General features: G+C 40.4%; 1 protein-coding gene across 1 annotated transcript in view; it reads left to right on the top strand.

The window, feature by feature from the left end:
- LOC117939613 (calsyntenin-2-like) overlaps window positions 1-17,190 on the top strand; it is a 216,910-nt gene that overhangs the window by 78,623 nt on the left and 121,097 nt on the right. The window contains exon 2 of the mRNA XM_034865074.1: window positions 3,031-3,153. Within this exon, the coding sequence (XP_034720965.1) occupies window positions 3,031-3,153 (123 nt within the window). The remainder of the gene's footprint in view (window positions 1-3,030; window positions 3,154-17,190) is intronic.

The following is a 17,190-nucleotide window of genomic DNA, read 5'->3' on the forward strand; positions in this document are numbered from 1 at the left end:
ATGCTTTTAGTAACCAATGAAGGTCTTTGTTTTTAAAAATTGGGGTCACTTGAAGAGCAGCTCAGGATATTGTGTGTGTGTGTGTTTGCTGTTTTTTTAAACCTAGAGTCTGTCTGAAACACCACATAGTTCAATCAAAGCAAAGAGAGCAACTCAGAGAAGTGCTTCTTTTGACTCTATCTGCAGAGTTAAACGATGCTGACAAATGTGGCTGTGTGGAGTGTCCTCCTCCCTTCATATTGATTAGGGGATTAACCGTGTTTAGTGTTGATTCAAGTTGCCATTGACGAATATGCAGCTTATCGCTTAGTGGAAAGGCAGCAGTGATGGTAGCCGTTGGTTTTAATTGTGGTAAGCGACTTCAGTGTTTTCCCTGGGAATCTCACTGTTCCACCCTCTGATAGTCTGCATCAATGCAATAATAGAGGATTGTATCTATTCATTTTGTCAATGCATGGACCTCATTCTATTAAGTGATCAAATGTTCTGCAGATGTGGATTGGGGGTGGGGTTGACATGTTGGTGGCACCCCATCTAGACACGGCTGCTATAACTGGAGCTGGACATTCCTTTATTGCCCTAATCACTCCTGGTAAAAAAAATCATTCCATCCCACACACACACACACAGAAAGGGGCAAGGCTTTGAGACATCATCAACCTGCAGCGGCACCACCTTTTGGCCAGGCTGACTGATGGAAAGATGTACTCTGTCTTGCGTACTGCCGATATCACAAAGGTCACCAGCAGGGAGATATCAGACTAAATTGTGATATTCTGTTGTCTGCCACTGGTGTCATGTGTGGTCTGTATCTTATGACAAGAGAAAGCCTCCATTTTCACCGCTGTATATCATAGCGTTGCAGCTGGATCACTTTGTGCGCTGATAATAGAACATTTTGGCAATGTTGCTAACGGAGCATTCAGGTCAGCCTGACGCTGCTAAGTAGTCATGGTGAACAGCACAAACTGCGACATCAAGGATTTAAAGGTCAATAAGACTTCTTAGCTGTGAGAGGACTGAATATAAATTTAAGGCAAGCTTCTTCTCGTTCTCCAGACTCCTCATTAGCTGTCACGCATTGTGCTCAAATAGTGTTATAGCCTGTATTACACATTTATTGGGGTTGGGAACTTGTTCCAAGTTGGAAGAGGAAATTAGCTTTTTTTTATCTGCTTTCAAATTCACCTTATTCTCATATGATAACACACTTCCTATCCTGCTGAAAGAGTCAGTGATTTGGTTTGTAGACACGTTGCTGTATAAATATAATTTTCTACTCATTTTTTCTGCTAATCAGACTGTATCTGCATCACAATACATAGGTTTGTCACTCACACCAAAGCTTTGGCATATGACCCATACAAATCATGTTTCCCTTTGAAATTCCTGCACAGAAGTGTCACCAAGCTTTCCATTCCCACAATGACATTTAAAGTTGTAAACCCGTATCATTTTAGCAAACTCATGCATATATTCATCATGTCCTAATAAAATGATGTGTCCCTATCTTTCTGCCCCTGTACATGATCTCCACTGACTACATCAGTGCTGTTAGCCATGCTTTCTTGGCAGACACTTGTGAATATGCATCCCTGTAGTGTTAACATGTTCTACCAACGTCTCGCTACCCAAAGTCCTGGCAAAACATAATTACGCAGCTTATGCTAAAATCAATCAAGTTTTGTCCTTAATTTTTTTGGTACCGTTTTTCAGGAAAAGAAATAAAAAAGAAGACAGAATTCACTATTCAAACCATGCATGTATTACTTTTAGCTTACTATTTTGACCTGTTTGCAAGCTTGCTAACTATTTTTCACGCACCCTTAGTGGCAAAACCTGGCCAAAACGTGTCTTAGTGTGAGGTGTGGAGGGTGCCTGTTGTACCTGGTAACTTAGCCTAGTGGTTAATGTGACAATACATGTCCTTAAGATCAGCATAATATACATTTGGATATGTCTTTCCTCCTAACGACAGATATGTCAATATATAGTTTTAATAAAATCTGAATGTACCATTTTTCTATGAATTCCTGAGCAACTGCAGAAGTACCCCTGGTTAAGGAGTGCTTTTTAGCTACATTTGAATTGTCAGGAAAACAGATAATCACATATTTACTAAATGCAAGCAATGACAAGAATGGAATTACAATCTTGTGGGTGCACTCACATTATAGATGATGATGTCTGGTAACATTTTTCTGCCTTTGTTGTTTGAAAAAAGGACAAATTTTGGCATTGCCAAGTGGCTTTTACTGACATTCAGTGATGAAGTGGTCTGCAATGTTAGCTTGATTAGCACAAAGAGTCCTCTTTCTTTGGTTTTCCATTCGCTGAATAGAGAGTAATTGTTGTGCATGCACTTAATTCCTCATTTAACAAAATAATATTTTTTCTTTTTGAAGCAGAGTTTCTCGGAGAGCCTCAAATTACAGCCTTGCTTTGTGCCATGTTCAGACCACCAGCTTGAACTGCAAGCACACAAAACCTAATTGTGTGGGTTTTTTTTCTGGCCCTGACATAAAGCACTAAGAAGTACTTTTTCTTCTTTTGACCGCAACATTTTTTAAACAAAATGGCAAATGGGTCGGCACGGTGGCACACACATCCCAGGGGGCCCTTATTCAATTATGGCCCTTTCAATCAGGCCCTCATGAACTTTGTTTTTACTTGGCCCTGGATACAGTTTTCTGCTGGCAGTGCATTGGTGGTCATTGATCAAGCATGGCAATGTGCTTTGAAACCTGCAGGGAATGTTTGAAGGAAGAAAGGAACAAAAGCGAGAAAAGAGGTTGCGGGGGAGATTAGCAAAAATAAGAATGTCTCATAGAAACTGACGCTGGAGGACCTTTCTCAAGAACAGAAAAAAATGTGCATGTGTTATTGCTACATTACACTGTGTTTGTCTGTGTATGGATGTCAAAGGTAAATTGTTCGTACACGGACAGTTTCTCAGTTGAAAGGAAATTGAAGTTGTACAGTATATCTTAGTATTTCCAACATCTCACACTTTGCTTTATTTCTCCACAGTAAATAAACACAAACCCTGGATTGAAACATCATACCATGGGGTGATCACTGAAAACACTGACGTTGTTCTGCTAGATCCTCCTCTGGTGGCCCTGGACAAAGACGCTCCCATCCCCTACGCAGGTATGTTACATTTCAACCTAACGGCGGTCAACTGAAGGGTGATCAATGCAACAGGGGTGGAGGCTGCTAACTCAAACCAAATGTAGGCAGTCAAAGATGACTCAGGTGTTAATCCACACAGAGAAGCATAGCTGCAGGGTATACCTACACAAAGGATACACACCACATAAAGCTGCCATGTGATATCACTGTGAAGGGGTTTAAAGTGACTTAATTGACTGTACTATAACTGCTGCATCAAAGTTTTTTTTTTCTTCTCCTATTGTTAACCCTGCTCTGTGCTGCAACCATTTAATTCAGTAATTCAGTGATCACGCTTCATATACATGACTCATATACCATATTTATTTAGAATGGAAAGTGGCCTAAATAAGCCCCATGGTGGCTGAGAACACTGAAAAATGAGAGAGAGTCAATCCGGATTAGTTTCATCCCACTTTGTGACCATTCCAGCTCGTCTAAAGGGTGCCAGCTCTTGTGGGAGGACGTTAGCTGCAGGCTGTTGGCGCGCTCAGCCAGCCAATCCCCCGCCAGGGTGCTAATGTGGCCAAAGTCCTAGCATGGGGCTGTTGCCTGTGGCTGGAGCCCACTCACCAAGGCCCTTGAGCTGGTTGGACTGATGGATGAAATGACAGTGTGTCTGTGTGCAATAGTGCACGTGTGTATGCATACTTAAACATTTTCCAATTGTTTGCTACTGTGTGTGAATGGTTGTGTGCAAGTGCTGTGGCATGGCCTAAGGGGGTTACTGTAATGGCCACCCTACAGGGGGAAAGAGAGAAAATGATGAGACAGTAGGGAGGGTTACTGGCTGACGAGCATATGTCCTCTGGCTCTCAATAGACTGACAGCCACAAAACGGCAAAGTACACACCCATACAGCACACAAACAGCGGGCAGAGCACATGGGTATTCCTAGATTTCATAAGTGAGGGTACTGAGAGAGATTCATAACGAAATTATTAATGAACAAGAACATTAGCATCACCCGTTTGTCTTACAGCAGTCTTCTTCTCTTTCCCCTGATTTCTATCAAATTACATTTCTCTCTCGTTTCCTCTCATCAACACTTCTCACATATTTATCTCACCTTCCTGTGTCCCCTCACCTACTACCCACCACAACCCCCCACCCCTCTCTTACACGCACACACACACACACACACACACACACACACACACTCACTCACACACACAAACTGCAGCAGTCAGCCTTTTTACTCTACATCTTTGAGCAGTTGTGGCCACAACCAGTCAGACGCAGGGCAGAAACAGTTATCTCTCCATTTGTTTTTTCTCCAACAAATTCCCGGGTCAAAGTTGCAGGGCAGTGCACAGGTAGCACTTAAGCATCATTAATTTGGCCAGCCAAGGTTTTAATTACAGTACATCTAAGACACAGACACACAATGTCTGACTGACTGTGATTATGATGTTGAATATGTTGAACACCAACAAACTCCTTAGTTTATAAGCTTGTAAAATCACCATCTGCTTCAGTACATTCACATTGTGTATGACTGTAAACATTTCAGAGCTGCAACTATATTTCATTTACACATCTGTACCTGGCAAACGTTTCAAATTTTACAATATACATTTTTTTTCCATCTGTGCCTACCTTTGAGCAACTTGGTTTAATTTGAAAAAAATAACAATAAGCCAGCACAAACCCAAAGTATGTAAGAGAAAAGTATTTCTTTTACACCACTCCAAACCTGTTCAGTAATCCTCGGACTGCTAAGCAAGGTGCAACAGTCACCACACACTCACTGGTCTGAAAAAACAGGGAAATTAGCACTGCTGTGCCTGAAAGCTGGCAAAAAATGGCATTAACCATAACTGCAGCTACAAGCTTCAAAATCACAGAGACAGCTTGTCAGGAAAAGTGAAGCGCACTGATATAGACTCAATGTTTTACGCATGGCTATATCTGACAATGTACAGGCGTCTCACCCTGAAAAAAGGAAAATAGAAAAATGGTAGGTGATACAAACAGATGTATGTTTCAGATAGCATCATCACGGAAACAACCTTTGATTTGCACATCTTAAGCTTTCTGCTATGCCTTTTTTCAATTCATGAACTGAGTTGCACGTGTATACAAAACTGATTGGGTCAGTCACAACATAAGAATAGTTGACAAGTACCCACACAAACTCAGTCAGTCACAGTGAGTGTTTTCACTCTGAATTCAGGTTTTGCTGTTTGGAACAGCCTTCAACTATTTTCCTTCTGTTGTGGTTGGACAACATGCCATACAAACTATGCTTGTTTCTTTTACTTTTCGCCACTCTATATTCCTTCTTTGGGACTGACCATTGACATGTAATACCAAGGGATCTGTGCTTTTAATCAAAGGTGTCATTTTGGAAGATCACAGGTCTTGGGTTTTAGTGTGATGCATTTGTCCCATCGGTAATACATTTCTATTTGACCCGAAATGAAAAAAAATTAAAAAAACACAGCACAGCCACAGCACTTGTCTTGATGGAAGCTACAAACAAGTATTAGATTATTAATTTGCATCTGCTTAGATATGAGTGATGGAATGGCTGCATCACCCAGGCGAGGTTTAACGTGGTGGCTTTAGCTCAGATGGTAGAGAGAAGAATCTACAAATCATACGTACAGAGTTTGGCACTTCACCCCATCTCTGCATTTTAAAGTGTGTTGATTTGGAGCATCAAATCAATGTGATGAATAGCATTCTACTAGTGATCTTTGAATTCAAAGTTATTCAGTTATGCCAACTGTAAGTCACGTTGGTTGGACATTATTGATGTAGGAATGTAAAGTACACTCGGAAATATTCACTTTGCTGCCTTTTCAAATGCATGGACTTCCTATTAGTGTATGACAAGTGAAAACAGTTCAGTGGTCCATTAGCTTATTAAAATGAAGTGGCCTTTTAGGACACTTCTAACATCGTTATGAGTGGGCTTCCCTAGTGTAAGGTTAACAAGGTAAATGGGCAAAAGTTGGGCTGAACACAGGTCAGCTGGTTATCAGTCACTTCTGGTTTTCCATTGCCAGCACACACAGACATTGACACCCACGCATTTTTTTATGCCATAGTTGTCACGCCACATATTTATGTGTCAATGTCATTTATGTTTTTAACTGGTCCCCATAGCGCTGTCGCTTTTGCTTGAACGCCCAGATAATATCTCACCGGTGACCCAGGTATGCATACACTGCTCAGTCAACAGCGCTGGCAGTTTAGACAGGTTCACAAGACCTCGGTGTGCCATTCACACACACATACATACTCTGCATCCATGACATGTTTCACCCGTTATGTTGGCTTTTATCCGTCATATGCAGTTTCCTTTTTTTCTTAAACTAAATAAGGGCAGACTTACTTTTTATTTCCGTCTGTGTTCTGCAGGAATCATCCTGCTGTCTCATTTGATGTCTAAACAAACAATGTCTCTGAATTCTAATTTGTCTGCAACGTCAAACGTGTACCTCTCTAGACATTGCTAAAATTCAATTATCTCTGACCTTGGCACTTTTCTAATAATCCAACAGCTTTCCATTACTCGGAAAACAGCAGGCGATACCAAACCGTCATTCACTGCCATAAATGGTAAATAGACATGAGTAACCGTACAGTTCGGCTAATGTTGTGTGATTAATTAGCTTCTCACTGATTGGGAATGAGCTCTTAAGGTATTTATGAAATGAATCTCATTAGCACGGTAGCAGTGAACTCAGTACAGTGTGTAGGTGGAAAAGCTTGAACACTGTGATGTGTTTAACATGACTGGAATGAGAAGGGTTTGTTGAAAGGTGGTATGCTGAGTGGCTTGCAGAAGGGGTAAATATGAAGAAGTGAGGTAAACAACATCATGAGTAGAGAGGATAAAGGTTAGGGCTACAGTCAATGAGCGCGTTAAGATGCAGTTTGAAAAAAAGGATTATATTGTAACCCAACATATGAGCACCTTGCCCCGGTCATAATCGGAGTACTAATAATTTCATTAACAGAGGTAGACAACACCTTTAGTAACCGGAGTATCGCTGTATGCTTCAACTGCTCTCCCAACTCAGGGGGAGTTGAATTTGAACCGGACTTTCTCCGTCAGTGTAATGTTTTATAATTGTTGCTATGACAATAAAAAAGCCTGAGGTCTGTCTGTTTTACTCCCTGTCAAGGCAGCGGCGCACATCTGGAGATGGATAAACCGACTGTCCATCTCCGGGGCTGTCAACGCTGTGTCTCTAATTGTAAAATACAAGATAATGGCTCACTATAAAATACTTTTAAGTAAGTTGTAAAACACGTACATGTTGACAGGGCAAATTACACATTTTGGTATTAGTATGAAATCATGAATGAATGAATGAATCAGATACAGCATCTTTGCAGCTCCTTTTGTCAGTCAAGCTGTCATTGGATTTAAAATCAGTGTCCTGGAGTTTAATAATTTTCCTAAGGAAGAATTTCACATTATGCAAAACACCCCAGAGTGATCTCATACCTGTGGAGTCTAAAATTAAATTATCTTCTGTCAAACTGTATTTGGAAACCACAAGTCACTTTTAACACAGCCTATTGCCATTGAAAAATATAGATTTGAAGTTGAAGAAGAAGCTCTGTGATGAGAGACCCTTAGTGCTTTTTAAAGCTCATTACATGAACTGAATTACAAATTGGAGGAGCCAGGGGGCTGCTTTTAATAAGGCAACGGTTTTTATTACTATTATTTTTTCAGCAGGTGCCGCTGTGTCAGTTCCGTCAAAATCCCAAACTTCAAAGATGTTGCTTAAAACCATGATTAAAAAGTAACAGATGGAAATAACGTTGCAAAGATATTAAAAAAAAACTTTCCACAACAAGGCTGTCTGATGCCTTTATTCTGTCTGTGCATTTGGTTCAGGCTTTCCTCCCACCGCAATGCAGCTCCTCCTTCCTCCTTTTGTCATTTTGCTTGTAGTTTGACCTGGAACAAGTCCTTCCTTTCTTTTCTCCTTCCTCTGTGACCAAACTCTTATTTCATCTTTTCTCAAATAATTTCCACCTGTCAGATTTCATCCAGCACCGTGCCCTTTATCTTCCCAGAAACTCCACACTGTCCACAGCAGACGCACCATTTTCCCAAGGATGACAGATCTTTCTGTTTGAAAGAGTTCACTCTAATAATATCTATATTTGACTGAGTGTATGAAGGGTTCATAAGAAACAGGTAGACAGAACAAGGTTTTTCCAAGATGGCCATTCAAGTGCTAACACAGCAAAGCTGTAAAGTCAAACTCAAGCACAGTGAAACTGTTATTTATGCAAAGTTGTTCCTGCAGACTTTTGAACTGAAAAGCACTGGCAGCATAATGACTATCTTGCTTCTGGCCTACACAGTGCCTCAGAGTTTGGCTTCAAGACAATGGAGCCATCACTTTACCATTGTTCACATACTCATTTATTAATGAAGTACTGAAATGCAATCTGCTTCCTCACTGAACCACACAGATGAGAAAAAATAGTCTTTGTAATGAGATTTTTTAAAGGCTTTTAGCGTTTTTGTCTCTTGATGAGTTACGCACAGAACTGGCAGAATGGGGCACGCAGAGTTAGCGCCGCAACTCACTCATTTGTTCTTTCTAAAGGAAGCAGAAAGGAACACGTTGAAATCCATTTAGCAGGATTTCCAGTCAACTACCTCATTATCGCAATGAGAAGCAGAGATGCTTGAGTTGCTTTCAAATTTAGGCATTCACTGCGATTAAAATCAGAAACTGATTTGTGAGGCTTCATGTCTAAAGTGGGTACTTTTGCTTCTGTTGCTTTTGAATTTCTGCAGTCCAAGGAAGCAACACATCCTCATGCCTAAACAACATTATTAATTGATATCTAAAGACTCCCAAAACGATGCAAAACCGTTTACTGCCACACAGTGACAGCATTTTTAATTTATTTTTCAATTATTTTTTTATTTTTTTGATAAATGTCTAAAGTAATTTTTTACAATGCACATTTAACCGGCAAGAGTTAGATTTTGTGGTTAAACTTTTGAAAAAAAACTAATAAAAGGAAATTGTTTCCAACATTTATTTTTGGACAAATTGAACAATAAATTGAACATAAAAAGCACCACTAAAAAAAAGAACAACAGTTAAAGTGCAGTTTCTACAGATATTTTATGTCAACAAACACAAAAGAAATCAGTTTTGTGTCTATCGATGTTGCAGCCCTTCACTGTGTGTACATTGCGCCAGTTGATGTTGTGATGACGATAAAAAAAGAATTGTGCATTCCTAACAAATACACACTTGGGCCAATTCATATGTTTATGTCACCTAGAATTACGGCTGCATGATTATTTGACTGATATTGCAATTGCGATAGGATTCACAATATTGGAGGGAATGATCGTTTTTGTGTCATTATTCTTATTTTCATTAAAAATTATTAACATTGAATATAGTGTAATTTTTACAAGGATCTGTACCAAAGAAGTTTTTTTTTCTAAGTCTGTAGGATAGGATTTGTAGTCCGGGACATCTCCGCAGCCCCACAATACTTCATTCACAATGGTTTGACACATATTTTTCCATCAACAAATATTGCGTCCTGCTGTGATTTGGATGTTGTACTAGATACTACTAATACTACTAATACAATTGCGATTAATTGCGCAGCCCTACCTAACATGTAAAACTTTAACTATACCTGACTTGTATCTGTGCATTTGTGGTATCACTGAAATGTGAAATTCAAAGGTATCCCGGGCAAGCTTGATTAGGTACGTCACTAATGCATAAACTGTGAGCTGCTGCCCCCACGACCCAATACCGGATAAGCGGGCAAAGATGGATGGACTAATGCATAAACCATTCGCTGTCTCACATGGGAAACACTATTCATTGGGCAACAACTTTGACACCTCACCGGCAAAGAAACCTGAAACCTCCAGCGCGGAGCGGACTGTCATTACGGAGAGGGAAAACACAGGTCATCATAGCTGTTAGCCACTGCCAGTTACAAGCTTGCAAGCAAACAGCAAAAACAAATAAAAGATGGTAATTACACTTACTATTCTGATACCTCTGCTAGTGGACGGATTTAGTGCACAACCGACTCTTCATCAGCCTAACTGATAACAGGTTTAGACTGGACGCTGAACCTCTAGTTGTAGATGGTGAGCTCGCAGAGCTCTGCACTTCGGCTGACCTTCCCATGGAGCCCCTTCAACACAGCCACCCCCCTGAGGTATGACGTTTTTGGATTAACAGTTGCATATAAATCCCAAAACATCATATATGATGGTATGTAACAGAACAACACTGACAGGGAACATTGTACTGCAGAGTGGGTAATTCTATTTTTGAATCTAGCAGTGTAGTCTGCTGAATTTTAATAAAAATGCTTTTATAAAGCATAGTGATGAATGCAGAGCCTTGAGTTGTGGGACAGTGGGACATTAGTACTTTTACTTAAGTAAAGGATCTGAATGCATCACTGTTTCGGTTTTGTGAAGGAATGTGGAAGTAACAAAACATTTAACAGAGCAACACAGTTACTTTCCACTCCAATGCTTGCTTTACCTTGGTACTAACTTATTAATTATTTCCTCTTTCACTTGCTTGATTTTTATTGAATGGGATCAATCTTCACAAAAGGGCAAGAAATTGTCTGTCACACTGAGTAAAAAAAATATGAACTGCCGTCATTAAACAACACCCAGGTGAGCATGGGGAAATGAACGTGGGAATCAGAGGAAAATCTCATTTTGATAGAAACATAACAGACAGTCTGAGCTTTCAATGCAATGCTTATCCCCAGCCACATTCATGTAGTTAATTCCTTGATGGCTTCCGCCTTTAGCTCTATATTTCGGAGCATGGAGGTTATTAGAATATCATTCCACCAAACGTCTCGTGGTCTTAATCACCTGACGGCTAGATCACCTCCTCCACTATTCTTCCACCTTGAATGGATAGCATACAGTTTTCAAATTGACATGAGGAATTTGGGGATTTATACACCCCCGTCTACAGTATGTGGGGAGTTGCGGTGATGCTCACAGTTAGAAGCCCATTTTAGCCTCATCAGGCTCAGCTTCTTATCTCAGCACTGGTGTTTTATCGTCTTTTCTTGGTACGTCATAATGGCTAATATAATTTTCAAATGTTCACTTATATGGAAATCAAAGACTCCATTAACTGAGAGAAGGCTGGGTGGGTGGGTGGCTGAAGGTGGGAGGAAAATGATTGCTGAAGACAGAAAACACTTAAGAAATTAAGATAAATCGCATAAAAACCTCAAGAAATTTCTCTGTGACATGATTTAACAATCTTCCAGAACTGGTGACATATGGGAAGATGACTTTTTTTGTCTAAAACATGACTATGTGTATTGGCTTACGTGGCTGGAAGTAATGTGTGAGGTGGTTTTTTCTTTTTTGTGTAAGGAAATACATTTACCGATCTGACACCTAACACGCTTGCTTAGTGATTGATGGTCCTCTTGCAAACATAGAAAACATGGATGTTTTAAATAAACAAAGATTATACAAAAACATGACAGGGGAACATCGTGGGTAATTGATGGCGTGGCAGATAATATCAAGGAGGCGGCACATCAAGGTTATTTACCTGAGAGGAGAATATATTAAATGCTTCAGGTTTATATTGCATGAGCTTGTTTCACTTGCTGTACCTGTCCACACACACACACACACTCACACACATACACACACACACACACACACACACACATACACACACAGGTGGATGCTTCTAGCTCTACACCTTTACAGTTGAAAAAGCTTTTGCTCTTCCCTTAGAGAAAACACAGCTGCTACAACTCAATGGAATATTCATGTATCATGAGTATTACATTAAGTATGTTGTCATGAATTAATTTTTTTTCTATGGCAGTTGACTTCCAAATCCTTAAAAAAACAAACCCTTAGATTTGCCGCAGGCAGAGAAAACCTTTTCTTCTAAATACGTTTTTGAGTGCATAACAAAATATAGTTATCTGACAGAATGGGAACAACAGGAGCCTCCAGGGGGGGAAATTGCTGGCTTCAACCTCACAGTCATAGAGGTTTTAAAAGGTACAAACAAGATGAGTCACATGAATGTTGAGGGGCCTGGTTGAGATGGGAGTAATTGGGTATAGAGAGAGAAAGAGAAATGTGGGAAGGAATTAAAATGACAAGAGAGACAGTGAGTTGTCTTTCTTTTTTGCCTCTTCCAGCTAATATAGATAGTCTTGTAAGTGGCATGTCATAGGACCCTGAGATGAGACCCTTGCAAAATTACTGAAAATTAAGTGAACAAGATTGGCCACCAAAATCCAATCTGCTACCAGCCTCAGTCATTTTGTAAAGTTGACAATGCCTGGGAACTTGTGACAGTCCAATTAGGGCATTTGCATATAGGGAGGCTTAAATTATTGTCATCCACTGGAGCATAAAACGTGGGGTGTGACTCAGGAGGAGTTAGTAGTGATCTGCACATGGAGGAGTATGTGGGGGGCAGGGTAAACAAGAAAAAGGAGAGAGATGCTTTTAGTTTAGCTTACATGTGGTATTGTTTGTATATTCCTAATACTTATTCCCCAACGTGCCTGTCCTCCTCTATTGCCCATTTCTATAATTTATCCCCTGTTCTGGTAAAAGTTTCTGGTTTCTCTCTAGAAGCACTCTGCTTCTCCTCCCTCCATAGTCCCTCCATCTACAACAAGAACAACAACAACAACAACAACATAAATGCTCCATTACCAAGAATAAAAGTGGTTCCTTACTCTGGCAATTATCTTTTTAATTGTGTGGTATGAATATCCCCTTTTATTCATGTCACTCTTTTTCTAATCTCTGCCTTGGCCATGTGTATGGATTTGGCCTTGTGTCATGAATTCACAACCACATGTAAAGGTACATGTCAGGTAAGAGAAACAAGCAAAGCCTTACAATGAATGACTGCAGGCTGTATATAGAGGCCACATAAGAAATGTTTGTACTCTTTGTCTTTGCAACAGTTTCGGCCTGTCCTTGCTTTTCACCTTTATATCTGTTCGTCAGAACCCCGCCGGAGGCATTTCCACATTTCACCAACTCTCTACCTGCATGGCACCTGACTGTGTGAAGTGTTATGGCTGACCTCGGTATGATAAGAAATGATAAAACTGTATTTATCCAGAGGGACATTGCTGATGGCAATGGTTAAATCCCATGTAAAGTTACCCTGGAAATTCACTGCATGCCATTTGGTAAATGGGGAGGTTCACTCCAAAAACTGGTGAAGACTACATGCTGTAACTCTCTAAACTGCACGGTACTTAACTTTCGTGGCAAACAGATGCCGAGGCAAGCCACTGTCTCCTCCGCAGTAAAAGTTATAAATCTCCACAATGACTCATGGGTTGATGAAGTTTGCTGCATCAAAGGTGAGGTAGAGTGCAAGGCAAGGGGAACAATATAACAGTTCCCTTCAGGGGCACTAATGTTAATAGTTTTCTGCTTCATTACATGCCATTATTTTATTTTTTTAGCCATGTACAAAGCCGACTTTATGTCCTCTTGACGTAGTGTATTGTATATTTTTATATTGCATTTTGCACTCCCAACAACAATATTTGTGGTAGTCACATAGCACTCCCAACAACAATATTTGTGGTAGTCACATGGAACTCCCAACAACAATATTTGATCAGCCGTGACGTTAAAATTAGTCTGTTATATAATATGGGTTTCTTCTGGAATCGGGGTGCACTCAGCTTGGACCCGGGACCTTAACCGAAGAAGGAAAAATCTGTTACATAGTTTTTTCACAGGACCTTTATTTACAATGGACAGACGTCATTGACTGCATATTCACTTTGAAGTATGTTGGGTAAATATAAAAGATCAAGGTAAAATCCCAAGACCCTTGAGAGGCACAAGGGCCTGTGTAGACTTTTCTCGTTTCTGCTATGGTGCAGCGCAGAAAGTAATGGTGGTGGTGATCAGAGGTGGGTAGTAACGAGTTACATTTACTCCGTTACATTTACTTGAGTAAGTTTTTGAAAAAATTGTACTTCTAGGAGTAGTTTTAAATCACTATACTTTTACTTTTACTTGAGTAGATTAGTGAAAAATAAACTGTACTCTTACTCCGCTACATTAGGCTACAATGAGCTCGTTGTACGCTTCATTGTTTTTACCCCCGCGTACGTCTCATTTTAATGTTTTATTTTGACAGAGAGAGAGAGTTCCGCTGAAGGCTCTACCACGTGACTGTTCTTAACCAATCACACGTTGTTGTGCAGTCACGTGACCACACTCGTTTCAGCAGCGGGACAGGTTAGCCATAGACATATAAAGAGGTTAGCTTTACAGTCGAAGCAAAGCAAAGACGCAGAAACAAAGTTGCCAAGGCAACGCAGACCAGGAGGACCCCCCCTCTCCTCGGCGGCTCGTTCTCATAGTGAAAGCATGGTTACCTTTTAGGACAAGTGCGAAACAGCAGCTCCGTTATGCGGCGTCTTCTGTGTCGACCAAACAAACGGACATGTGAGCGTTCAACAACTCAACATCTAAGCTGAAGAGACGTAGCGGTAGTTTTAGTTTTTGCTGTGGAGAGGTGGATGTTTGTCTTTTAGGTTACATACAGAATGTTTTACACATGCAGTATCCATCCAAATTTGATGTGACAAGTCTCTCAAGTAAGCTAATTTGTAATTAATAAATTAATTTTCATTTATTTTATTGATTGGATGAAATATAATTTGCCTATAGATGATTGTTTTGCATTTTTGTGTCTGATTGATGCTTGTGTTAAGAAATAAATCAGATGTTACTCAACAGTTACTCACTACTTGAGTAGTTTTTTCATCAAGTACTTTTTTACTCTTACTCAAGTAATTATTTGGATGACTACTTTCACTTTTACTTGAGTCAATATATTCTGAAGTAACAGTACTTTTACTTGAGTACAATTTTTGGCTACTCTAACCACCTCTGGTGGTGATAGATGTGCATGTTGCACGTCTTATCAAAATCTTTCTCTAACCACAACCAAGTATTCTCGAATGCTATATTTTTCATAAAATAAGTATAATGTCTTACAAAATTACAGCGCCCGGGTTCATGCAACAGTTACGTGACCGGTCCCCTTACAGTTAAGGTTAGCCACATGGCAGCGGTCATTTGAGCACGAAAAAATGTGACTTTAAAACTTTAAAAAGTTTAGGCATCAAAACGACTAGTTAACATTGCACAAAAGTTAGTGATTTGGGTTAAAATACTGGTCCCCTTAAGTACACAGTACACAAATTACAGTGCATTATTTTTCACCGCTATATGTGCAAATAGTTCTTGAAAACGGCTTGACAAATGTGGTTTATTGAAGAAGCTTCAAAAGCATAAGTTAACGTCAGGTTTCAGGGTCAAACAGCAACAGCTAATAACCATTTTACAGAGAAAATTGTTTTGTAGAAGAGACACAATGTTTTTTCTGCTGTCAGTTGGCATCCAGCGGGTCAGTAGAATATAAAATACAACGCTCTCTTTGATGGCTTTTTCGTCATCAGAACACAGTACAGCCTAGATTAGGTAAACCCCGCTCACTCTGCCGGCGATTTGATTTTGCCCTGCAGCTCGGTCTGGAATCCTGCCCGTTTATTTCTCCTGCTTCGGCTCACAATTTTGCGGGAACCAATCACAAATTGGCCTATCCCCGCTAGAGAAGCGTCCAAGCAGCTATTTGTTTACATTCAACATGTCGGCTACTGAAACGCAGCAACCCGTTAATGCCGCTGTTGCTGCTCTTTTAAAACATTTTAAAGGCAAGTTTACTGTCAAAACGGAACAGAAAATTTCCCTGGAACAATTCCTACAAAAGAAGGATGTGTTTGCCTTTCTGACGACCGGCTTTGGTAAAAGCTCGCTCTGCAAACTATGTCACCCGGATCGTTGGTCCGATTGGTTGAAGGACTTTCCAATTGCGTACAGAGTCATTTGAACTATGCCCAGTGGTCACGCCTCTTGTGCAGAGAAAATACAAAGCAAACTCCCCAGACACATACTCAATCTCAAATCTATTGAGCTTGGCTTGGTCTGGTGATAGCCAGACTAAGTACAGCCACCAGTTACAGAAAAACTGCTGCGTAATCAGTGGCTCACCTGTATGGCAAAATATCTATGTGGCAAGCAGCCAACTTGACATACAACATCATTAACCCAGTCACTCTTGACTCTCACTATAAGACTACACCGTGAACTAATGTTATTACGGCAATGTCAGGTACTCTGTGATGATACTCAGTGATGTCTTGGCAAGCTTGAGCTCAAAGGGGCCAACGAGAAAAATTCTGACCTGGCATCGGGATGATGTAGACCATCTCTAGTTTTTATTAAAGGCAGTTTCTGAATTTGTGCCTGAAAAGCTGGCATTAACATATGAAAGAGAAGAACTCACTTGAAGAGGTGGGGAGTGGGTTGAGAGGAGGTGGCCAGCAGGCCATACGCCCGATATGAGTTTTTCTGTCTGAAGCCATGTCCTGTTTACTGAACGCAATCTACACCTTGCCGCTACAGCAGTGGGCCCATTGGATTAGCACATTACAAGATGCTGTTAGTGCCTGAGTACTTATTTTTTCCGGTCTCTCTCTGTGATGGAGAGCCATTTGCACTGCCTCTGGATATGGCATTTCAAACGAGGTAACAACACTTTTGCCTGTAGATATGGTCGACTACATATTGTACAATCTATTTCATTTTCAGCATACTGACCCCTAGCTAAAGCATATGTCACCTGCTTTGTGACATTGTGTGCAGACATAATTGAATGTACGGGTCTCCCAACAGACTTTTCACTTCCACCACTTCTCTGTGACACTACACAACACCACGTTGCAACCTTAATCAGACTCATTTACAGAGGTTGGCCGACTCTTGATAAGTAATCATCAACTGTCTGAGGATTTTATCTTGTGCATTTAATCACAGGCTTGGGCTTTACAACCCAGATCCTCTTCTACCTCTCAGCTCCCGCCAAATAAAAAGGACGAGCTCATTTTCAACCAGCGCCTTGTGGCTGATCAGAG

The sequence above is a fragment of the Etheostoma cragini genome, chromosome 3 (genome assembly GCF_013103735.1).
Source record: "Etheostoma cragini isolate CJK2018 chromosome 3, CSU_Ecrag_1.0, whole genome shotgun sequence".
Classification (NCBI taxonomy): domain Eukaryota; kingdom Metazoa; phylum Chordata; class Actinopteri; order Perciformes; family Percidae; genus Etheostoma; species Etheostoma cragini.